Genomic DNA, 24,925 nt, shown 5'->3' with positions numbered 1-24,925 from the left:
CAGGAAGTAAAGCAGAACGGACATGCCTTGATACCTTCCTGCCTTGGAATGCTGCCTCCGAAGGCAGCATTTTAGAGTTTTCGGACGCAGCCCATGGGAGAGAATTTATGGATGGAAGGGAAGCGACGAAACGGACACTGGTGGGTCACGTGACAGTAGCACATCCGGATTTCATTCAAACTACCCTCATTCATACTATATACAACATACTTTTTTTTAACAGTCGTGAAGTAAATAAAAAAAAAATGTAGTACTCAGACAGTACATGATTTCAGATGCACCATCAGTTGCTATAGAAACAGTCAATGCTCTGAGACGCGCGTTTAGGACTGCGCATGCGCACTGGCTGGTCTAGCCTGAAAAATAAGCTTTTTTAACGCTATTTGAGCAAAAGAAGCATTTATGAGACAGTTGTCATATTTAATTCAAATATGAAATTTAATCGTAAGCTTGGCGAACAGTTTTGGAGAATTTGATGTTTCCCCATTCAAAGAAATAGGAGCTGCACTTGCATGCCCGAAAGGCGTTTCAAAGATGACCGCCGAGTGAAATGACTTGCCTTAAAATGACTTTGATTGACACGTTTGGCAATGCAATGTGGGATTAAAAAGCGGTGCTAAATTCGCTTCGAAATTATAGGTGTGAAACGTTCCTCTCCCAGATAGCACATGTCTGACTCAGCAAGATGTCTGTTAAAGATCGCTTCATCTGGAAAGCATCTGCTGTGTACAAATATCTGATAGATATCTTAAAGACATTTTTCTAAATGTCTATAGACATATTGCAGATGAGCAAACATCTTGCAGATGTAAATGTAGACGTCAAATAGACATCTCTGTGATGTACATGTGCTATCAGGGCTATCAGTGGATAAAAGCGGGGTTTAGAACGAAGTTTAGCACAGTGTGAAATGCCACTGTTTCACATAATATTTTAAACCATAAAGTATATGCAGTAAGTTAATAATGTACTCTAAACATAAGCAAACATTGATGTCAGTGCTAGTTTTTCAGTGCATGGGACTTCTGAAGGGCCTCATCCTGTGTCCGCAGTCAGTGATGTGCCAGGCCTGATCCTGTTCCACACCGCTTTGGCAGGAACAGATCTCCTCACAGGCCTCGAAATGCTTCATGGGAATTATGGCTGAGGCTATTACAGATTGTTCTTCCAAATGTACTGAGGGGCTGATGGTCTGGGCAAAGTGCTCCATCTTGGATTGACTGTGCATCTGTGCTCTCAGTAACAAAATGAGAGTGAAAAGCGTTGGTCAGCACGGGTCTTCGTCCCATCTGTCCGTTCCGCTGATGAAGAGAGGTGGAAAAACTGCAAAACTCTGCAGTTTTTGCAGCCCAAAGCAAACGTGGAAAAGAATCATATGCATTCTTCTAAAACATTAATTTCTCAGTTTCAAGTTAAAAGGGGCAGTGTGGTTTTTTTTCCCCCCTGTATTGAAATAATACAATTAAAAAGCTACTGGGCAGAGCTGACTACAGCATATAAACTGTGGTGCTTTCATTAAACAGTAACTTTATTCAAGTAGGGAGGGAGGCCATTTCTGTATCACTAAAAAGAAAGACACTTTGTAGGATTAACTGATTCAGTATGTTGAATATAATTGAATATGGATCCATGCACACTCTAATGGCTAATATTGCCCACAATCCAATTCAACTTCATGAGAATGTTGACACGGGTGAAGAAGTACAATCGTTTACCTTTCATAATAAATAAAATGGAGAAAAATTATATTTCTGTTTCTAAACGAACAAAAAAAGAAAAAGAGCTACAGACATACCTCTAAGGAAAGGGACACTCGACAATGTTTTTGCACCAAAAAACATAGGAAAACTGCTTTTTAAAGCACAGAATACAGAACCATTCAGCTAAAATTAAAGACAGCAAAGTTGTAACCAAAGTCGGTTGGCTTTCATTTTTAACGAACAAGTTTGGTAGTTAGAACTCCAGTTTGGTTATTTTAAAGCATTAAGACAAGGCAAGAAAAAAGGCTGTTTTCGTTTCATTGAGGAATCCTATAGGAACGACAAAAGGAAAAACAAAAAAACAAGAAACGTAAAAAAGCAACTAAACAAAAGCGTTTAAAAAACGTTTGAACAGTCAGACCTACACAGCAACTTTCTGTCTTGTACAAAGTTAAGATGTCAGCAGATAGGCATGTACATGATACTGTGCATAAAAATGGAGCTTCGTCGTGACTCGATTATTGTGGAAAGAAACAAGAGCGTCAGGCCCAATCGCTCGGCATGTTTGCGTTAACATCGATACTGTTGGATCTACATTTCTAGGCGTTTTTTTGAGGCACATGGGCCTGCGTTTCTTGCATTCCCAATTCTTAATGCTAAGGCTTGCTGCTCTGGTTCACTGGGTGTCCGTCCAAACCACTGGTGCCCTGTGTGGTCGGGTCTACGCCAACGCATCCCAGACCGCTCGGATCGTGCATCGGAGGTGGCTCTGCATAGATACCCAGCACACAGGGTCACTGCCCGAATCCAGCCCCGACAGCACGGCTGTGTTCGCAATAACACGCTAGCGTACGGTTACTGCGGCTGCAGTGTGTAGTATGGATACTGTGCAATGCGCTTTAAATGGGATGAAATGTGAAAAACACCCAGGTTCATTTTCAAGATTAACTGAATTAAACATGCAACGTCATGAAATCACGTGTAACGTTAATTGTGGAATAATGCCTACCGTTTCGCATACTATTTTCTCACGCAGTAAGCAGCGCGCTAGCCTTCCATTCCGAACACAGCCCGAGGCTCGCGTTTAGTCCCTCTGATATGTTTTGTTTCAAACCAAGGTACTGCAGCTTCAAGTATTTTGCATTACATAGAATATTCTTTTTATAAATTAGTTAACGTATACATTTTTTCAATATTCAGACATATACTATCATATATACAGTACAATAAAATGCTCTCATTCTTTCATGACCATTTTTTTCTTCTTTTTTTCCTTTTTTTTTTCAAAGAGAATCCCTGAGATGTATGTCGACAGTCGCTAAGTTTCCACAAGCGCAAGCACAATGGGGGTGAAGACTGTGTGTGTGTGCACGAGAGACATGCTTTTGGACGAAACAGCACTGCAAAGCCACGCAATTAGCCTGGTGAACTGAAAAGGAAACTCAAAAAATGGAGATGTGTTTTTGTTTTTCTCGTTTCTAACACTTCTTTAGTACACTGGTAACGTGTGACTGGTTCAGGAAGGAGTAAAGCTGAAGCCGTACGAGGTACTTGTCACTTAGGATGGAGGTGTTGTTTGGTTTAAAGCCATATTTCTTCTTCACTTTGAGGCTGTGAATGTTTAACAGAGAGATCTGGAGTGCTGTGTGGACTTTCGCCACTGGACAACATATACTCAGTGTAAACCGTAACATCGTGACATACTCTCACACGCTTTCACACAAATAAAGGGGAAACGCACAAACTTCCACAACATGACAACGTTCCACTTTTTTTTTCCCGTTTTTTTTACGCAAACGTAAGTCTATACACATAATACCGGTGTGGTTTGAATTGTTTTTGTCATTTCTTTTTTTACTTAAAAAGCGTACAAAGGTGGACTAGCCGAACCGCTCGCGCACGAGCATCATGAGTTTCTTTTTGCCTTTATATATCTGTTTCAGGTTGTCTATGAACTGTGTGAACTGAATGTGTCCGTCGTGCGCCATGAGGAAAGTCTCTCTGGCTTTGCTGAGGAACTCGATGAACTCGCTGTAGTGCCGCGGGCTGATGTGCGTGAGCCGCGAGTGCGTCGTGTTGATGTAGGCCCCGATCGTAGCGTCCAAGAGCTGTCTTAGTGGGGCTTTGTCCAATGACATCAACTTCCCAGAGTTCCTGCGGCTGTGCAGCGCCACCATGCCAGGCGTGGTCAGCGTGCAACGCCGCAATATGTCCGACAGCACGGTGGCACACTTGACGCTCTTCACCACCAGCGGGATGATGGCGGCCAGCTCATTCTTTCCCAGCGAGTGGCTGAGCGCACAAGCCCACAGCACATCGTTGATGGCGGGATGTGTGTCCTGGTTGTAGCTCAGGTTCAAATGCACCATCGCGAGCGTGGCCAGTTTGTACGCGCGCATGGGGTAGCCGCGGTGCTCCATGTAGCGCGCGATGGTGAACAGCTGCGTGTAGCTCATGCCCGTGGTGGCCGCATCCAACACGATCTGGTAGGCCGTCTCGAAGGCGATGTGGTCCTTCTCGCAGAGCGTGAGAGCCGACAGCGCGCAGTTCTGAGGGTCCTTCATGGCGCACTGCAGGGCTAACGTCCGCGCGCTGCTCGCCAGGTTCTCCTGCTGATGGCAGTCCAGGTGCAGCCGTACGATGGTGCTGTTGGACATGACCGTGGTGGCCACGATGCTCGTGGCCTCGGTGGGCGTGAAGAGGGTGAACCAGCTCTGCATGATGCTGTCCAGTGCGTAGACCCCTGCAGACACAGACAGGCGAGCAGAATGTCACTCAACTTCCAAAAAACAAAACTGTCCCTGTTTACTTTCTTTATACATGTTCGTACTGTGCTTAATTTGTCAGAGCACATAAAAAGTCTTCATGATATTTAATCAAAAAGTCATAAATTATATTTATACACAAAATGTCATATTAAGTAATTTGCCATTTCTAAATGATTTTATTGATTAATTTAAATAATGACAATTTAAATATATAATTTATGAATTTATTTGATGGTATATAAATGTTAGTAATAAATACATTTAAGTAATTATATATATTTTTATAAATTATATAATTTTTTTTTACAATATTTAATATTTTTTATATTTGATATAATATGTATATATTTTACATTAAAATACTTGTATAATTTTATAATGTTAATATTTAATTCATGAAATTAATAATGCATCCATGATGATTTTCATTTTCATGATCAATTTTTTTTATTATAATTTTTGCAATAACTGTGGAACAATTATTATTTTATTATTTAATAAAAGTAATTTCATTATATTATTTTACTACTAATAAACTTAATAACTATTGAATAGTATTTTTAAAATCAAAAGGCATTTACTGCAATTTTATTTCTGTGCCAAAAATCTTACTTCCGGGTTCGTGCAAGTTTCGTAGAGTTTTTTTCGATCGTGGCTCTTCATGACGTAAACGAGGGAAGCACAATGGGGGTGAAGACTGTGTGTGTGTGCACGAGAGACATGCTTTTGGACGAAACAGCACTGCAAAGCCACGCAATTAGCCTGGTGAACTGAAAAGGAAACTCAAAAAATGGAGATGTGTTTTTGTTTTTCTCGTTTCTAACACTTCTTTAGTACACTGGTAACGTGTGACTGGTTCAGGAAGGAGTAAAGCTGAAGCCGTACGAGGTACTTGTCACTTAGGATGGAGGTGTTGTTTGGTTTAAAGCCATATTTCTTCTTCACTTTGAGGCTGTGAATGTTTAACAGAGAGATCTGGAGTGCTGTGTGGACTTTCGCCACTGGACAACATATACTCAGTGTAAACCGTAACATCGTGACATACTCTCACACGCTTTCACACAAATAAAGGGGAAACGCACAAACTTCCACAACATGACAACGTTCCACTTTTTTTTTCCCGTTTTTTTTACGCAAACGTAAGTCTATACACATAATACCGGTGTGGTTTGAATTGTTTTTGTCATTTCTTTTTTTACTTAAAAAGCGTACAAAGGTGGACTAGCCGAACCGCTCGCGCACGAGCATCATGAGTTTCTTTTTGCCTTTATATATCTGTTTCAGGTTGTCTATGAACTGTGTGAACTGAATGTGTCCGTCGTGCGCCATGAGGAAAGTCTCTCTGGCTTTGCTGAGGAACTCGATGAACTCGCTGTAGTGCCGCGGGCTGATGTGCGTGAGCCGCGAGTGCGTCGTGTTGATGTAGGCCCCGAGTTTGTTTTTCCGGGGCAGCAACGGAGTTTCACAAGTGTGTTTGTTGACGAACGTTTTATAAACAAGGCCCAGTTCGACGCTAGATTTGCACATCGGATCGTTTGATACTGAAAGATGGAGCGGTCCCAGCTATAAAAGATCCCGGTCATGATTCAGAACTGCTGACGGTAAGTGAAACGGCATCAAATGTCTGTTTTGCTGGCATTCGGCGCCCAAGTGCTCGTCACTCTTTAGCTCTGCCCACGGCGCGCCTCCAGGAGCTCGGCTTTTTCCGGAGAGAATCGTAAAGCTGTATATTTCTTTTATAAATATGATAAAACTAAAGACTTTTTGGAAATATGAAGGATGTAGTACTACTCTATAGGTACTCAAGATTAACATGAGATTGGGTGAAACTGTGTGTGTTATGCCCCCTTTAAAATTTCAATTTCAATTGCTGCAATTTTATATAAGCAACAAGTCCCTCATGGCTGATTATTCGGTTATTCAACCCAGTTTCGCTACCATACCATGGTAAAATCACTGTAACAGCCTTGATTGCCTAATTGCTTTTTTGTAACTGGACAAAATCTGGTAACAGTGAAACTTACCAACTTCTGTGGCACATGTGACTAGCCATCGTACCATCTCTCGCCGCCGCCAGTTCAGTGTTGAAAGCGTCATACGCATTACCTGCGATTTATTAGAAAAGAAAACGCAAGGAAATGGGCAAAAACAGGTAAAGTGGAGATCACAGTGTGCTGATGGATGAAGAGGTGGATGGATACCTGAAGACCCAGCTCCAGGGAGACCTTCAGCAGAGTGATGTCCGGCAGACTGTCCATGAGCGTCGCTATCTTAAAGGCATCCTGCGCCAGTTTGAAGATATGAGAGGAGGAGTGAATGTTCTTCTGTATGGTCTCTAATACTGTCTCTAACCTTCGAGCATCACCTACAAACAACACCGAAAAAAATAACGCATGTTAAGACATAAGAATGTTCTGTATGAATGGTTTCCACACAGTAAAGCCATCAAAACTATGAAATAAAACACACGGAAGTATGCAAATTATGCACCGAACAAAAAGTTACACACACACACACAGACATATATGAAATATATAAATGATGTATATATTTATTACATATGAATGTGTGTGTGTGTGTTTAGATGGCATTGTCATTTTGCCTCTGTATAATCCATTTGAGTGTTATTAGTGCAGTGCTGCTTTGTTTACAGCGGTAACCAAGGAAATGCTATATTGCTGCTGTTCCCTAAACGCCACCTGCTGTCAGAGAGTGAATTTGTGTTCTCATTCAGCCCGTCTGCTGTTTTTGTTTTGTGCAGATGTTTTATGTAATATGGTTTCACAAAGCTTAAGTCAGACCATTCTGTTTTAGCTTCAAATTTTTAAATTATACAATGTAATTTAGATTAAAAATTTCTTGCCTTTTTTTAAAAATTGTATTCAGCATCTTTGTTTGGATCATGAATAAAGTGCAGTGGTTGCCTCTAATTTTGAATGGAAAGAGCACAGACAAAGCCTTAGTTTGTTTATATGAAGAGATTTCTTTTATTTGTATTATTTATTTGATTTGGGGTTTGTTTTAAAATTTCAATCTACACACAAAGAAATATGCAGCATTTTGTCCAAGCAATCATAAAAGGACAACTTTTCATTTATAATTGATCTTAAAACTCATTTTGTTATCTGAAAGCTGAACAAATAAGCTTTCCATTGATGTCAGGCCTGCCATTAAGCAAACAGCGCTGTTGTCACAGTAATAGCAGCCTGCCCATGAGTGATGGACGTGCTGGCCAATGCGACGGTCTAACCTTTGGCTGCAGTGAGCATGGTGGAGGCCAGCTCGCACTGCTGGGACTCGATGTGGCTGAGGGTGAACCATCGCGGGTAACGATTGGGGACGACTGATACTATATGGTGAGGCCGGGACATGTCGCCCGAAGGAGCCATGGATTCCAACACTGGTAACCTGCAAACAAAAAAAAGACATACAGATCAACATACAGATATTTTCCAAACCATAACCTGTGGAGGAGTACAGTCAATCATCAATAAAACACAACAGTGGTATAAGTAAATGTTGCATATTTAGCCTAAAACTGTATTTTTCAGGTTTTTCCAACTAATGTGCACGAAAGACGGGATTTCCATTCCGACAACCATGATTTCTCCCATTTATTTACTATGAGTGGTCTGCTGTAATCACAGACCGTACAAGAAAAGAAATAAATAAATGAATCTCAGGTATAGATTCATTAAAATATTTGTGAATCAGTTTAAATTAATCATTACATGTGGACAATATACAATATATATACAATATATATATATTTTTTTTTCATTCTATAATTCTATATTTAATTAGTATTTTATTTATATATATATAATTTGATAATATATAATTTAATAATTATATATATATAACTTAATATTACTCAATACACTATAAATGTACTATATATATATATATGATGTTTATTTATTATATATATTAAATTTTATTCAATGTACTCTGCAAAAATAAATCAATCATAAATATTCTATATTTAATTTCTATTACACACACATATAATTTGATAATATATAGTATTATATTCAGTAGGCTAAATTCTATAATAAATTCTATATTTAAATATATATATATATATTTTACTATTAATAGATATATATTAATAATAATAAATACATATATTTCATTAATGTTACATTAATAAAAATTATATTAATGCATTCATTATCTAACACTGATGTCATAGATAGAATTTCACTTTATCATTACTATATATATCAGGTTATTAAAAAAAAAAAACTTTAAATGTTATTAAAAGGACTGATTTATAAATGTAAATAATAAATTGCGGTACCATGGGACAATATTGAATATTTCACCTGCTCTAGAACCACAGCAGTAGTTTCCTCTGGGAAAGAACAGTGTGTCGTTCTCAAACAGAGGTTTTGCTGTATTGTTTTAGCCAACTAACATGAGCCTGGAGGCGTCCCGCGGCCTTTACACACACTCCATTACTGACCATCCTGTTTGTCTGGACACTTACTGCGCTTCTGAAATACTACAACGAGGCCAACAGGCGCATCCGACTGGATTCGACCACGTTTTAATCATGACATGATCATCAGAGATCTTCCATACTCTAAATAGGAGTGCATTTTTGCTGTGCACTTACAAAAATGGACATCCTCATTATACACAGATGTCAAATATGACTTTGTAAACTGGCTGTTAGTTGCATGTTGGGCATCTTTGATGGTTTTCTGAGGCTACCCTGGCTTTCCGATCATATGCTACTAAAAATCATCTATCTCATCATGCATATTCATGTCAGAGCAGGATTTCGTCCTTCGCCTCCAGTGCAGCGGAAATATGTCCAAGCATCGTGTCCTGGCATGGAGCTAATTACCAAGCCATCTAACAAAGGGAATTGTATTATGAGGAGATCAGCCCTCGTCTGAGCCAATGCCATGGAGAGCAGTTATTTGGAAGCCACGGTCTTTTTATAGAGAAAGTCCATACTGATCCCGAAGCTCCTGCGCTGGCTAAATTTAGGTGGATTTTTGTTTGATACCATCGACTTTATACGTGTATCCTGAGCTGCAAATCCCCCGGTAAACACAATCCAATCAAAATATAATACAATACCAGACAGATTTGGTAACAGGACTTTTTTGTGTGTATGTAGGTTGGTCAAAAAACTAAAATTAATAAAACATATGAGAGGAAATCCGTGACAAGATGTCGATATAAATCTGTTGGACCAGCCTGAAGTTGGAAATCTTGCCAGAACCAGCCATAAAGCAACATACAATCAAAGATAACACTGATGGTCACAGCGAAATCTCACGAGTCCACTGTGCTTAACTGCATTTAAACATCAAATACGGTCAGACTGGCTGTGATCGCGTTGCGCAACATTTTCACTTTCAGTGTGGACGGACAAATTATTGCATCACACCTATTTAGGACACAGTTTATTAATTTCTGTTGCACATCGGCACTCACACAAATTTCATTGTAAATCATTCATAGAATCATTCTTGCATAAATGTTTACATCTATGATATAAACATCTATATTTACGTATATAAGAACAAGCAGAACTGATTTCTGTGTTGATTCGTAAAACTAAACATATTGTTGCTTTGAAACGGGTGTCTCCAATTTTGCGCATATATTAAATTTGCATCTTGAATGGAAACATACATATGGAAGTGAATGTGAAAATTTACATAAGAACAAGCAGAACTGATTTCAGTGTTAATAATTCATAAAACAAATCGTAAATTGTTTCTTTGAAATAAAAATACCAATTTACACAAGATTCCAATTGTGCGCATATATTAAATTTGCAACTTGGATGGAAACATCTATACTTGGGTGAATGCAACAATTTATATAAGAACAAGCAGAAGTGATTTCTGTGTTAATTCGTAAAACGAAACACATTGTTGCTTTGAAACGAATATAGCAATTTACATAAGAATCCAATTTTGCGCATATATTAAATTAGCGAATTGGATGGAAACATACATACGTGAACGTGACAATTTACATTAGAACAAGCAGAACATAATTTATGTAAATGTACATATTTGTGTGTAAAGTTTTGGTAAAAAAAATTGCGTAAATGTACATATTAGCTGTTTCAAAGTTACAATTTATGCTTAATTTAATGAATTACTACAAGAAAATAAATTTTGCTTCTTATTTCGTAAAACCAAACGTATATTGTTGCTTTGAAACAAACATTAATTTTGGCAAGATTCCAATTTTTACAAATTAAGTAATTAAGTAATTGCGAAAATTTACATAAGAACAAGCAGAACTGATTTTGGTGTTAATAATTTGTAAAGCTAAGCATAAATTGTTGCTTTGAAACGAATGTCAATTTATGCAAGAATAGTTGAACAATTTTCATTCTGCTTGTGTTTCATGAATGTGTTGTGTATGCGTGTGTATATGCTGACAAAGACTTCATTTAAATATTCAAAATATGTATTAAACAGGTTTTGTAAAGGCGCATGAATAACTGCTGCTGATAATGTAAAATTGACGCTAACACACACACAGGGTTTGTAACAGGCGCACGTACACAAACGGCCACAAACGCACACAGGGAGTCGAGGGGGTGTGTGGGGTGAAAAGAGCGCTCTGCGTTACCTCTGCAGCCCAAATTAGACTCAACGACACATATTTATTATTCACACTTTTTCAAAAACTCATTTTCAGTGGCCATGAATTATTTAGCAGTTTTCCAAGCAAAAAGCGCCTTTTGATTAAACGGAGCCCCAGATAACCTCACGCCCAACACACACACATCTGAGAATCAGCGAAGACTTAACCGTGCCTTCTCAGAGTGAGTAAAGACGGTAAAAACAATAGATGCGAGGGGAAACTAAGCCACAGCCGTGGGCGTGTTCTTTACTGTAGGTGGACGTGACGGTTTTGGGAGCAGAGTGTCGCCCGTGCGGCCTGTGGAAACTCACCGCATTGCTCTCAGTGCAATTTTGTACGCCAGTTCAGCATCGTGAGGTAGGAGGCATGTGAAGAGATACTTGGCAAACGTGTGCATCGGAACGCTCTCTCTATAGATGAGCTCTCCCAAACCACTGTAGGGCCCACCTGCAAGAGAAAAACACACCCGTTCAGATACACAAAAACATCCAGGAACAATCGCAGTTACCATATAAATCAGGGATTCCTAAACTTTTTTGTCAGCCAATTTTTATATTTACTTTAAGTCCCCCCTGATATTTTAACCCTATAAAACCTACTATACTACATATTTAATATGCATATATACATATGTATATATTTATATATACATATTTAAAACGCAAGCCTCTAAATGATCAACATGATCAAACCTGCTGTACACAATCTACTAGAACTACTCTTAGTTTTTTAACAAGTAAAAGGCCTTTAACAACTGCACCAAATTGCACACTTTTGCTCAGCTTGGGCCTTTGAATAAAACTGAGGTCGTTTTTTTTCCCTTTAAGCTCCAATTTTTCACGATATCACACTGTATGAGCCATAAAATTCTGATTATCAAATATGATAAATTACAGATGTTTTAGATGTTGGGTAAAGGCTCAATAAACCATTGCATTTCAAATTTCAGTATAAATTTGCATTGCATTATTTTTCTATTATTTAATGGTAGGATTTGCAGATTTAAGTTAATATGACAAATTTAACACATTCACATTTTTATGGTTCTTCAATGTAGGTTAATGGTCATATGACATAAAAGTTAACATTTTTTTTTCTCATGATTTAAAACTACAGATTTATTTTAAGTTGACACTTTTATAAATGTAATTAAATATTAGCTTTGCATCAACTCATCAGTTTGTGAAACTGATTTAAATGAACACAGTTATTAATTTTCATTCATATGCACTACTCAATTTATTAAGGTGTAAAACTTCTGTGAAATGTTTAAAACAGCACATACAGACACATAAGATGTAGATGAAACCTAGAGAAAGCAATTTCTTACATTTCATTAGTTATTTCCATCACCAATATTAACAGCAAGTCTGAAAATGCAAAAGTGTGAACAATGACTTGAATAAAACTGTTGTAGAACTTAAGAAGATACAGCACATGCCCTCCTGAAGGTGTGAGATGTGGTTAGAAATGCACAGATTTGTAGGTACAAACAGCGTGTAAGAGTGTGTATGTAAGAAAGAAACGCCTTTGGGGGTTCATGTTTCACCACAAAACCAAGTGATGCACACACACCCAAGATACCCTTCTGCATGACACATCAAAACCACAAAGTACTGGTGCTACCATAACTTTAAAGGTATTTGCATTCTACTTCAAATACCACTATGGTATTGTAAGCATATCACCATTGGTTTCTTTCCAGCATCATAGTTTGGTCATACTGTAGGTCAAGAGTGAACACGGATAACATCTTCTCTGAAAAGCGACAAGTAACGTTATCCATTTCCAGGTGAAATGCACAAAAAGCAGGCCGTGGTGTTTCTGGGGCGAGTGCTGCATTGTGGGTAATCTGCTCACAGATCGTTTTACAGACCCTCCCCCTCCTCATCCTCAAACCAGATGAAAACCACACGCTCACTTTCAAGCATGCAGGCCTTTTCACACTTGCCTACAATATAAACTGCAATGCTAGAAGCCATATGTGAGAGCTTAGCTTTCCCTGTCATTAGATTATTTTCGACTGAGAGGGCAGCGACCACAAGCCACTTCACAATTACACATGGCACTGGACATACAAACAGACACCGACAAACTACCCAAAATAAACATTCATAAGAGGCATACGTGCTCCCTACATAGACAGCTACCTAGGCAGCATCTTAACCAAAATAAAACCTCAAATGTGATGCTCTAAATAGACAGAAACTCACAAATAGCGCTCCTCATGTGAAGCTCATGAAAATTGACTAGTTAGCATATTGCTAAGCTAACTGTAAGAATAAAAATACATTACACACAAACGTTTCATAAAATTATATATATATTAGTATAACTAAATATGAATGTATTTATCTCGAATAATTAGCCATCAAGGATTCATGATCTCCACAGAGATTGTTGCAAAGTATTCTGGGATTGCCTTTTTTGCGGGGCATGATCATGCTGCCTCATAACATCCCTTGTTTTGGTTAAATTATAACCACAGCACTGCATGTATACTTCACAGCAAATGCATTCCCAGAATGCCTTTGGACAAGCTTTGAGGAAAAAAATAAATAAAATGCAGGACATATTCCGCCATTTTGCACGTTGAACATCTTCCCATATAGAATACAGTGTTTGGTCAAACTGTTCAACTGAACCTTAGTAAGTATCTGCTTATGTAGCCAGTTGACAGCAAGGCAGCTCACTAGGGCTTGGAACAGAGCTACAGTCACGTCTTGCTGAAGATACTAACTGAAAACACACACACTCACACACAACAGCTGAGCATGCTAACTCTATTACAGCGTGTGCTGGAAGGGGGTGACGTGCTCTGGATGCCTCTCATTGTGAGAACGCTCTTGTTTTGATGGATTTTCACATTTGGCCAGAACTCCCCCAAACCCTGTAGCCAATAGAATGCATGCCTTCCTGTTTATTGGGCCCCCGTCATGCTCTTGGCATATGCTGGGTGGAGGAATCCACACAGCGGGGTCACTTTATCGGTTTCTCTTCATTCTTTCAAAACAACCCAGTGGCATTCAGAGGCAAAGACCGTTTCGTTTTACTCCCAACACCAGCCGCGAGTGAAACAAACAGCCTCGTCCACCACTGAGCGCCTTTAGACATGCTTGAACACTGCTCTGAGGGAAATGAAACGGAGTCTGAAACTTTGTTAAAAGAGGAAAACAACTAGGTTTTCTGAAGAAAACAAGAATGGTTCTTGCCCCTGCAAAACATGCCATCATGATGTTGAAGTTAACTTCACAACTTTGCCAGCTAATCCATTGCTTAAGGTTCTGAATGGTTTCTACGACATTGCTAGGCAGTTCTAGGTGGTTAAGAGTCAGTTGCTAAGGTATTCTTAGTGGTACTAGGGCCTTGCAAAGTAAGAAACCATCTAACAAGGCCCTACCTTCGCATCTGACCAGCATCCACCCAGAACACCCGACCAATGCCCTAGAAATTATTCAGAAACATTAGAAATGGATTAGCAAATACTGGGAATGTTGCTAAGCTAACTTCAACATCATGGTGGCGAATTTTGCAGGGAAGTCATCCATGATGTTGTGATCCCTAGATAGATTAGCTTAGCAACATGCGAACTTTATGTCTAGATCCCTAGTCTTATCCCTAGATTTTACTATGTATTTTTCATGCATATACAGTACCACGTCCAGAGCAACACCTTCTACAACAACAACTGAATCAGCTAATCAAGGTCTTCAAGATTACTAGAAATTTTCAGTCAAGTGTGTTGAAGCAGGTTGTAGCTAAACTATGCAAGAAGGCAGCCCTCCGAGAGCAGAATTGGACACCCTTGGTATACAGTACGTGCTATTCTAGAGCAGATATTTAAAGACATGCTTCAGAAACTATTTGGCTAGATATTAAGCTGACGCATGAGGAAATCAGATGCACCCATTCCAGAATTGTTAGCTATGTCCAAATTGCTTCCCCAGGCTCTTGCTTTCAGCCTCAGTTAATGAAAAACAAACAGCATTGCTGTCATTCTCTCGCACTGTAAATGTGCGAAATCGTCAAGACTTACCCTCTAACAGGAAGACGGCTTGCTTGCGGAAGATCTTGACCAGGGTATCGTCCAGGTCAACTTCCTGCAGCTTGGCGATCAGGTGCTCCTCGTTGCGGCACACCTTCTCTTGGGTGTACAGTCCATCGGGCATGATTCTCTGCTGACCCAGTCCCATCAGGGCCGTTTCCACCGCCAGGGCCAGATATGACTCACCCTCCTCCAGGAAGCGGCGCGTGGATGGAAACAAGTGCAGCTCGCTGTGCTTGCTCGAGCTCATTGTGCTGGCTGCAGAGGGCGAGAAACAGAAAGAGCGTAAGAAACCGGGAGGTGGTGACACCTCCAGAGTTAACCACCGTAGTGAGACCTTCCTCCCAGGCACTGGTTCTTAAGACAGGTCTTGTCGTATAATACGGCACCAGAGAGGAACTCTGCCTGGTCTAATGAAGCAGCTCAGCCTGATAGGGCATAAGGCAAGGCATGCTCAATTAGGCTCCTCAGTGACTGAGGTAATACACTGTACCCTGGACTCGCAAATGCATCGGATGGTCCATGCATCACATTCATATCTGTGAGATGGTGCGAAATGCTACTGGATATGACGAGGCCCAGGCTGTATTTAGAAACCAGGAGAGAGCGAGACAGACAGGCTGAGCCCCTGCACTTCACTCTTCACTGATCTCCAGCTACATGAACGCCAACTCCGACATGCAGCTCTGAGCCTCGCAAGCCTTCCTACCAACTCGGCATCAAATCCAGCTTTTTAATTGGCTGCACTGGAGTCGATTGGAAAGGCTGGTTTTTGTGCCGAGGATTAGCCCCTTAACCAATCAAAAGGCAGCATTTAGTGCAGAGGGATCAACATCTCAGCCAATTAAAAGGCCGAATATGGTACTAAAGATTGATGCCTCAACCAGTCTTTCGATTGGCTTTGAGAAACTTATCCTTAGCACCAAATCCAGCCTTATAATTGGCTGAGAAGTCGATCCTTCGGAACCAAATCCAATCATCTTACTGGGTGTGAGGAATAGAACCTTTGCATGCAATTAAAAAGCTGGATTTGGTGCTGAGGCAGTCTCTCAGGACCAAATCGAGCCTTTTGATTAACACCAAATTCAACCTTTTAATTTGCTAAGAGGTCAATCCCTAAGGACCAAATACAGCTTTTTAATTGGTTGCACAGGAGTCGATTGAAAAGGCTGGATTTTGCGCTGAGGATTGGCCATTCAGCCAATCAAAATGCTGTTTTTAGTGCCAAGGGAATGACCTCTCAGCCAATTAAAAGGCTGGATATGGTGCTAAGGACTGACTCTTCAACCAGTCTTTTGATTAGCTGTGAGTTACTTACACCAATTTCTTTAACTGGCTGAGAGGTTGATCCCTCAGCACCAAGTCCAGTCTTTTTATTGGCTGTGAGGAACCAATTCTTTGCAGCCAATCAAAAAGCTGGATTTGGTGTTAGGGAGTCGGTCCCTCAGATCCAAATCCAAACATATTCCTCATCTTTTGATTGACTGTAAGGAATTGTACCTAAGAACCAAATCTACCCATCTGATTGGCTGGGCACCATCAACCCCTCAGCACTAATTCCAGGCTTTTAATTGGCCTTAACGAGCTATCCCTGAGGTTTCTAAAACTGATTTTCCACCAAGCAAACACAGGGCCAAAATTAGATGCAATTTGCATGAAGGCCTAAAGATATTCTTAGATTAAAACAAAAGGACTTTTGCGCAAACCCCTCCCTTAAAACCTTGAAAAACAGCAAACGGGCCATGTATAAAAAAAACAACATCAAAATACCCTGGATTTCTGATCGTTCATGTCATTATTATTTTAAAGGGATAGTTCACCCAAAAATGAAAATTCTGTCATTAATAACTCACCTCATGTCGTTCCAAACCCGTAAGACTTTCCATCTTCTTCAGAACACAAATTAAGATATTTTTGATGGAATCTGAGAGCTTTCTGCTTTCCATAGACAGCAAGGGAACTACCACGTTCAAGTCCCAGAAACGTAGTAAGGACATCGTTAAAATAGTCCATGTAACATCAGTGGTTCAACCGTAATTTTATGAAGTGACGAGTATACTTTTTGTGCGCAAAGAAAACAAAAATAACGACTTTATTCAACAATTCTTCTCTTTCCTGTCAGTGTCTGCCGCTATTCAAGAGAGTACCACGACGCTTGCGTGTGCATTCCTCTGCTTAGAAACAAGGCTTTGTTTTCTCGGATTTCATCAAAAATATCTTAATTTGGGTTCCGAAGATAAACGAAGGTCTTACGGGTATACGTAAGATGACATGAAGGTGAGTAATTAATGACAGAATTTTCATTTTTGGGTGAACTATCCCTTTAACAGCAAAGTGAATCCAGAGCTCCATGTCCTCGGTTACATATTAATACCATTGGTGACTCATTTGAGGCTAATAATGAGAAGCATCATAATGTTTTAATGATGCCTCTTTGGACTCGTGTGGCTGGCTCCGGGAGGATTTAATGTCCTAATCAAAAAGGAGCACAAAGAGGGAAGCTCGAGGCTTCACACCTTCTTTTATTCTGCACACCCTCCACCAAATCTTTTTCTTTCTCCTTCCCTAATAAACTCAAAGTTCAAAGCCAACCACAGCAAGAAAGAAATAAAAGCCAGTGCTTTGGCTTAAGGAGAGCCTTGTCTACTCTTGGACTAACTGAATCTAAAGGAAGCCCTAGACAGCAAGCTGGGAGGTTAGGAGGGCTACGTTGGGATACATCAGGCAAAGTTACAGCCCCTACATAGTCCACAGATATCCGGTATCATGCAAAATCCTATCCTCATCAAAATCCCTTTTGGACCATAAGACTCCTAATCCGGTATAAGTTTGTTAAGGGGTTCAACTGTGGATAGAACTTTGCACATACACTAGACTAGTGGCTCAACGGTCTCAATCTTGAGTAGGCTTGCTCTAGACGGGTGAACGCACCGACCCTTTCTGGTGCCAATCAGAATGGGCATGAGGCCAAAGGCAACAATAATGTTTAATTGCAGCACCGTGTTCTCTGATTGTGATACAGTCATCTCTCCAATCAAAGCTCATGAATAAGAGATGGGAACAGAAAACATGAAAATTAAAAGTGCATTAAAAATGCAGCAGGGAAGAATAGACTTTTAGGCTCAGATAAAAGAGACTCATGCTTTACTCTTAATATATACCATATCTTTTTAATCAGAGTCTAAAGTAGTAGCATACGTGAGGTTAATTTGAGAGAGGGTTGATCGGTCCTACTACAGTGGTGTAAAACGCTGAAAACTCTTGTTGCAAATGGATGTCGTCGATAACAAAGCAAAAACGATGTATGATTTACAGACGGGCTTTTCCTAAGTGGAGCACATGGCACATGAAATATGATGCATTACATTAACAGTTTTAACTATAAATATTACAGAGGATGCTTAAGACGCCTGACGCTTTAACAGGGTGTTAATAGGACTTGACAGTTTTAGCTAATTCGTAAAAACACTCTGTAAATAACATGAATCATGATGCGGCATCTCTCGTCTCTGTACCTGAGAAATCTAGGAACCCTCCCTGCAAACTGTCTTCATCCCCACGGCCCGTTTCCATCAGCGTGCTGAAGAGCGTTCCAATGGGGTCCAAAGGGTGGCCCACCCATCCCTCTAGATTGGTGATGGACGTCACACCTTTATGAAGCAGATCTAGATGGAGATAAAGATAAAATTGTTTGTTTTGGATGGTAAAAAAGGGTGAGTCATTATTAATTTGAGTCGTACTCTGGTTTTCTAGTATTCTTGAGTCATGTGTTTCACATGAACCCCAGAATGCATTGCGAAGAACTTTCATCCAAGATGAATCGAGAGAAATTATAAATATTTAATTAAATAAAGAAAGTCTGACTTTGTGAGGCAAACAATGGGAGACTGTGATTTCCTATAGCATCTGTCTCTTGTGGAAATCACTGCACTGGTGTTTTACATAAAGCCCAGAACCGGGCCATAGAGCTGCCTCATTTGAATAATATGAATTATGCGTGGGCACGTTCACCACAACAAGCAGTCATTTGCATTTAAATGCAATTGACCTGAGCCCTGCTGGGCATGAGTGGACATTCAGCTCTAGTGAAGAGCATTGCTGCATGAAACCGTTACCTGGCCATTAGATACTGAAACACCGAGCACAGGAACACAGCACTGAAAAGATAATTGGGTAACAATGCTACCATTTTTTGGCCTTTTTGGCAATGTTAATGATACAGATAACAGAAAAAGGACAGGAAATTACTGAGAGAACATGTCAGATTTATATCACATGTATACAACACACCTGTAAATCATTGTAGTCAATAAAAATGGATGATTTCTGGCAACATGAGTGGCTGTTAGCAATGCAATGAGGGTATATCCAATCTAAAAAACGGTTTAAAATCTTTTAAATATTATGCAAATAAAAAAACTCAGACATGGGTGAGTTTCCCAAAAGCATTGCAAGGTAAGTTGATCGTAGAGACCATTGGTGAATGTTGGAAAGTTCATGTTAGTGCATCTGAGGGATTACATCATAAATATGGAGGGATTACATCATTCTATTTGATTTGTCTCCTGCCACATACAACCATATTAATAAACGATGTATGGAAAGGCGTGCCACCATTGGCGCTAATGTAAAGATCATGCACTGCTGCAACTTATAATCAAATGCTTTCCCCTACCAAACGTTCATTTTTAGCAGCAAGAAACCAATTCGACCAGCAATACAGCCCATTTGAGTTTTGAACTCACCTTTCTTGTGGTTTCGGAAGATCTCCAGCTGTTTCTGCTGCTGCCGGCGCAGGGTGTTGACGATGGCGATGGCCAATCGCAGTGCTTCCCGTGGGTAACCGTGAGATCTCAGTGCATCTACCCTGGCGCAAGCCGTAGGGACGTGTTCTGTGATAGAAACCCCCCAAAAAATCCTTTAATAAACCTCAGACGGACACAATAGAAACATATTCACCCACACGCAAAAAGGCTAGCGAGACAGAAAATAATAATGCCTTTCATTTTGTTAGAAACTCTTGTTCTAGCTCCCTATAAAGCTGCTATTCATTGCTTTTTTTTCTTAAACATTGCTGTGCTTTTTTCCTTAATGCTATAGTGTGCATAACACAAAGAGGCAAGTCAAGCAAATGTCTTTTTCCGGTCGAGCCGCTCACCGTGCCACAGGGGCCAGCCGCGAGAGTCAAAGAGCGAATTTTCAGTGTTGTCATGGTAACAGTAGTTGGTGTAGAGGTCGTCGTTGATAATGTGCTGTAAGTGGCTGTCTTGCCAGTGGAGATCGCATGCCTCGATGGCTCGTGTGAAAACCGTCCGATGGGGCCGGGTGCCCAAATCTGAGGATGAAGAAGAGGAGGAGGAGAGACAGGGAAAACGGAAAGGAAATTGCTCTGTCATTCTCAATGCTAGCTCTGAGAGCAAGGCCCCCGGGGGCCTGTCAGTCAGGGGCAAACAGTAAAACCTTCGGAAATAAGTCCGTAGATTAGTGCAGCGAGCTGAACTGTCATTCACAGGTGGTGCAGATACCGACATGACCGCTGCAATGTGGCTTTACTTGGGCTGGGTGATATAGCTATAATTATTATTATATCAAGCCTTTTGACAATATTCAATATGCACAAACAAAGTAAACAATGCCACGCAGAGATTCCCATAAATATTCTTGAGTGATAACACAAATGAATAATTAAATCAGACATTAAATCAGAAAAGTTTGGGGTCTTATATGCAGAGGTCAGTATCTTCTGCTCACCAAGGCTGCATTTATTTGATAAAAAATACAATTAAAACAGTAAAACATTGAAATATTATTACAATTTAAAATAACTGCTTTCTATTTGAATTTATTGTAAAATGTAATTTATTCCTGCAATGCAAAGCTGAATTTTCAGCATTATTACTCCAGTCTTCAGTGTCACATGATCCTTCAGAAATCATTCTAATATGCTGATTTGCTGCTCAAGATTATTTTTATCAAGATTATTATCAATATTGGAAACAGTTGTGCTGTTTCATATTTTTGTGGAAACTGTTATACATTTTTTCAGTATTCTGTGATGAATAGAAAGTTCAAAATAACAGCATTTATTTGAAATAGAAACATCATAAATGCATTCACTGTCACTTTTGATCAATTTAACGCATCCTTGCTGAATAAAGATATAAAATTCTTTCAACAATAAATACAAATATTACTGACCCCAAACAGTCTAATAACATTTAAACAGCACATAAAGCACACTGGATTGATTAATTCATCGATTCATTGTTTTATTGTCAACAAAAACATACAATATATCATAAAAATTTGCTATATCACCCAGCCTTAGTGCATCCCAGACAAAAAAAACTCTAATTAAATCTATACAACCTCTGTGCCAACCAGTCTAGAGCCCATTCATACCCAAAATACCCATGCCTTAGGAAAAGGGGAAGTAATTTCTTTGCAATTACCTGTCTGGAGCATGAATATTTATAACAAAACACATAATAAAACCTCTGCAGACGTTGTCGCCTCGGTATAAAAGACCTGACTAATCGAAAAGTTTCAATAGAGCTATTTCCCCCCCGCCCCAACCCTCGCTTTCGCCCAGAGTTATGATTAGCACAGCAAGGACAAAAGCCATGGAGGAAGTACTGAACCGCAGTTATTAGGGGCATTCCATTAGTCACACAAAGCCTAATAAAAGGGGCGCACGGAGACACGGTTGATTAAAACACCCCGTTTCTGCCCCCACCACCATGACACTCACACACGCGCGCTTACCTTGGTTGCCGTGTGCACCCTGAGGCAAGGCATTGGTTAAATTGGGCAGCTCGTTGCCGTGGTTACCGTCCTCCAAGGGACACACGTCCACACTGTTCCACTTCTTGAGCTGCCTGAGCCAAGCGGCCTTCTGTTCCAGCTTACAGTGGGGGTTCAGCACGATACACATCCACAAGGCACCTGGGAAAGACAGGGAGCGTCAACACAAAGAAATATGGAGGGATGCTTGGCGGTTTCTTAAGAAATAGATGATGTAGGCACCAAAGAAGCTCCGAATCGGCCTGGGAGGTTCATATGGTACCAACAGACAGAGAGCTTCATTACATCTGACAGACAAACAGATAAATAGGTCAGCTGACTGCTACCTTTAACACAGACAACCTCCAAGAGCTCGTCCAATTATGTCTTTTATGCCCCACTTTAAACTTGATGGTAATCATATGTCACTAATGACAGCAATTTCTCAGAATCAGCATCATATATTTTTGCTCATGCTTACTGAAGTTGACAAGGAACTGAATGCAATTCTTTTGATTGGATGAAGAACCAGATATGATTTTGAGATTTTTTTCACATCCTGTGTATACACTGTTGACATACGCATTGTTGGGAATGGGACGTAACTTTCTGCTCTATGCTAATTGAAAATGAAGAAACAGAATTTGGATCTGCAAATTTTGGATTCGCAATTTTACAATGCAATTTAATGATGACAACTTCATACACAAAACTGATATCTATCTATCTATCTATCTATCTATCTATCTATGTGTATGATTACATGTAATCTGGATTACATGATCGTAATCTGGAAAATGTAACTAGATTACATTACGCTGCAAAATACTCATAATCAGACTACAGTTTTTTTATTGATTACATGATTACATATTCACATGCAGATGACTCAACATAATATTTAATGTTTTTATTAAGTGTTTTATTTTGATTGTTGTAATTTTAAAAAGATTTATTTTCATTTGACATTTTTATGATTCAATTAATCATTAACTTTTCATTAAACTCACAACCCCCCTGCAGTTTCTTCATGAAGTCCAGTTTGGGAAACATTGAAGTAATGTAATGTTTGATGCACTTCATGTTGGTAATAACAATCATTGAAATATGTTTTCTTTCTCTTTATATTTTTATATCAATATGGTACAAGATTATCCTATTTAAATCAATGTAAAAAAAACTATTTAGGTCAAAAGTAATCTAAAAGTAATAAAAATTTAGTCTGATTATATTACCTGAAATGTGTAATGTAAAGGATTACATGGATTACATTACTAACTACTATATATATATACAGTATATATACATAATTTAAATTGTAATAATAATATTTTTCTCATCCGTTGACCAGCCTTTCAGTGGATTTAGGAATTGACAGGAGGAAAACCACTTCTAATTGGGCAAGCTGGCACGATTATTGGTCGATAATCTAAAAAAATTGGCCAAAAATCAGTCTATAATAGCACAATATCTGTGCAAATGGCCGCTGCCGATCTTGATACAATGAGAACAGCACTTCTGTTTACTGCAGTAATCTGATGATGAATAGTCCAGTTGATATGTTGGTTGATCAAAAATGATGGCAGCCAGTGGAGTTTCTACTCTATAAATACACCAAATGCTCACAATCCCTGATTTAAAAAAAATAATAAAAAATAAGTTAGATGACATCCATCCAGAAATACAGGCCTCTTTCAAGCCAAAGGTACAAAGAAGTTGAGCATAAAGCTCCGGATCAATATGTGTACGTCCCTCACAGGACAAAGCCGCAGAACGTCACCGACGAGCAGCCGCAACCCATGAGGTTCATTTCGCCTCTAATTCATCCCATTGGATGCATTAGGCAGTGATGTATGGAGCCTGACACGAGTGCCGTGCCAAACGGATTGTGTATGATGGTTAAATCACTCCCAGAGTGCTCCACAATGACATACTGAGAATACCTGCAAGAGCCAGCTGAGAGAACGAGAACCAGAGATGGAGGAGGGGCGAAGGAGAAAACAACGAGACGGGGGAGAAATGAAGCGAGCAGGAGAGACAAATGTATGATGGCAGAAGAGGAATTAGATAGCGGTGAGAGAAAAGAGGGGAAGACAAAGGAGGAGAGAGAGAAGGAAAGCAGTTGTGATGAAATCTGGAGGAGCACGGGAGGCTCGTGGGGGGATGGGACCGAGTCTCGGCTCTTTGTTTGGGCATGAAGGACAACAGACGTGGAAGTGATGAGGAAACATGCACCACAGAGCATGCAAACAGGACGCAGCGGCGTATCTGAAAAATGCAAATCTCAGAGACGTTAATGTCTCTATGACAGGAGAAGATTGGAGACAGGAGTCAGGGTGCAAATATAATAATATTCATCAAAGTATATTAAAAATATTAAATAATATAATTAGTGGTGTCAAAATAAAAAAGTTTAACGCGTTAAAAATTTTTAACGCAGGGGCGGGGGGCTAGGGTTGGCCACCCCACTCAAAACTGCTGCTTCTGTCACTTTTTCTCTTGACAAGAAGTGCATTTATTCAGTCGCAGAACGATTTCTGCGACTGACGTTTCAGACACGCGCTCCACTTCACTCCAGCGTCAGGCGCGAGTCAAGCGAGTGCAGAAACGGTACTCTTCAATTGCACGCACAAAGGTGCCGGCGCACGCTGTAGCCTATCCTTTCATATCAAAGCGCGAAATAAACTACGTGCATTCAATGTCGTGGTCAGACAAGTAATGAAGTTACCAAAAAGGCGATTAAAGCTGCCTTAAAACTGTGCATGCATGTAATATATTTTATATGAGTCACATTTAAGAACATGTTTCTGAAATGGTTTTCAAAACTGTCCTGGAGCAGCCCAGCACTGTCTCACTAATCTAACACTCCCGATTCAACCTGTCAGCTCATTAATAGAGACGAGACTTTAAAGGGGTCATATGATGTTTGCTAAAAAGAACATTATTTTTGTATTTGGTGTAACAGAATATGTTGACATGCTTTAAGGTTAAAAAAACACATT

At 39.7% G+C, this 24,925-nt stretch overlaps 1 protein-coding gene across 1 annotated transcript in view; it reads right to left on the bottom strand.

Annotated features, from left to right (window-relative positions):
- Positions 1-2,836: 2,836 nt before the first annotated feature.
- LOC107704169 (zinc finger SWIM domain-containing protein 6) overlaps positions 2,837-24,925 on the bottom strand; it is an 85,592-nt gene continuing 63,503 nt past the window's right edge. The window contains exons 5-14 of the mRNA XM_016507044.1: positions 21,906-22,085; positions 20,299-20,475; positions 19,886-20,032; positions 18,656-18,805; positions 15,132-15,398; positions 11,407-11,542; positions 7,719-7,876; positions 6,670-6,833; positions 6,493-6,574; positions 2,837-4,443 (exon numbers count right to left, since the gene is read on the bottom strand). Coding sequence (XP_016362530.1) covers positions 3,581-4,443; positions 6,493-6,574; positions 6,670-6,833; positions 7,719-7,876; positions 11,407-11,542; positions 15,132-15,398; positions 18,656-18,805; positions 19,886-20,032; positions 20,299-20,475; positions 21,906-22,085 — 2,324 coding nt within the window. The 3' untranslated portion in view covers positions 2,837-3,580. The remainder of the gene's footprint in view (positions 4,444-6,492; positions 6,575-6,669; positions 6,834-7,718; positions 7,877-11,406; positions 11,543-15,131; positions 15,399-18,655; positions 18,806-19,885; positions 20,033-20,298; positions 20,476-21,905; positions 22,086-24,925) is intronic.

Source organism: Sinocyclocheilus anshuiensis, unplaced genomic scaffold (genome assembly GCF_001515605.1).
Source record: "Sinocyclocheilus anshuiensis isolate Anshui unplaced genomic scaffold, SAMN03320099.WGS_v1.1 scaffold690, whole genome shotgun sequence".
NCBI lineage: Eukaryota > Metazoa > Chordata > Actinopteri > Cypriniformes > Cyprinidae > Sinocyclocheilus > Sinocyclocheilus anshuiensis.
Note: the sequence above shows the minus strand (reverse complement) of the source record. Positions and strands in the feature narration are given on the sequence as shown.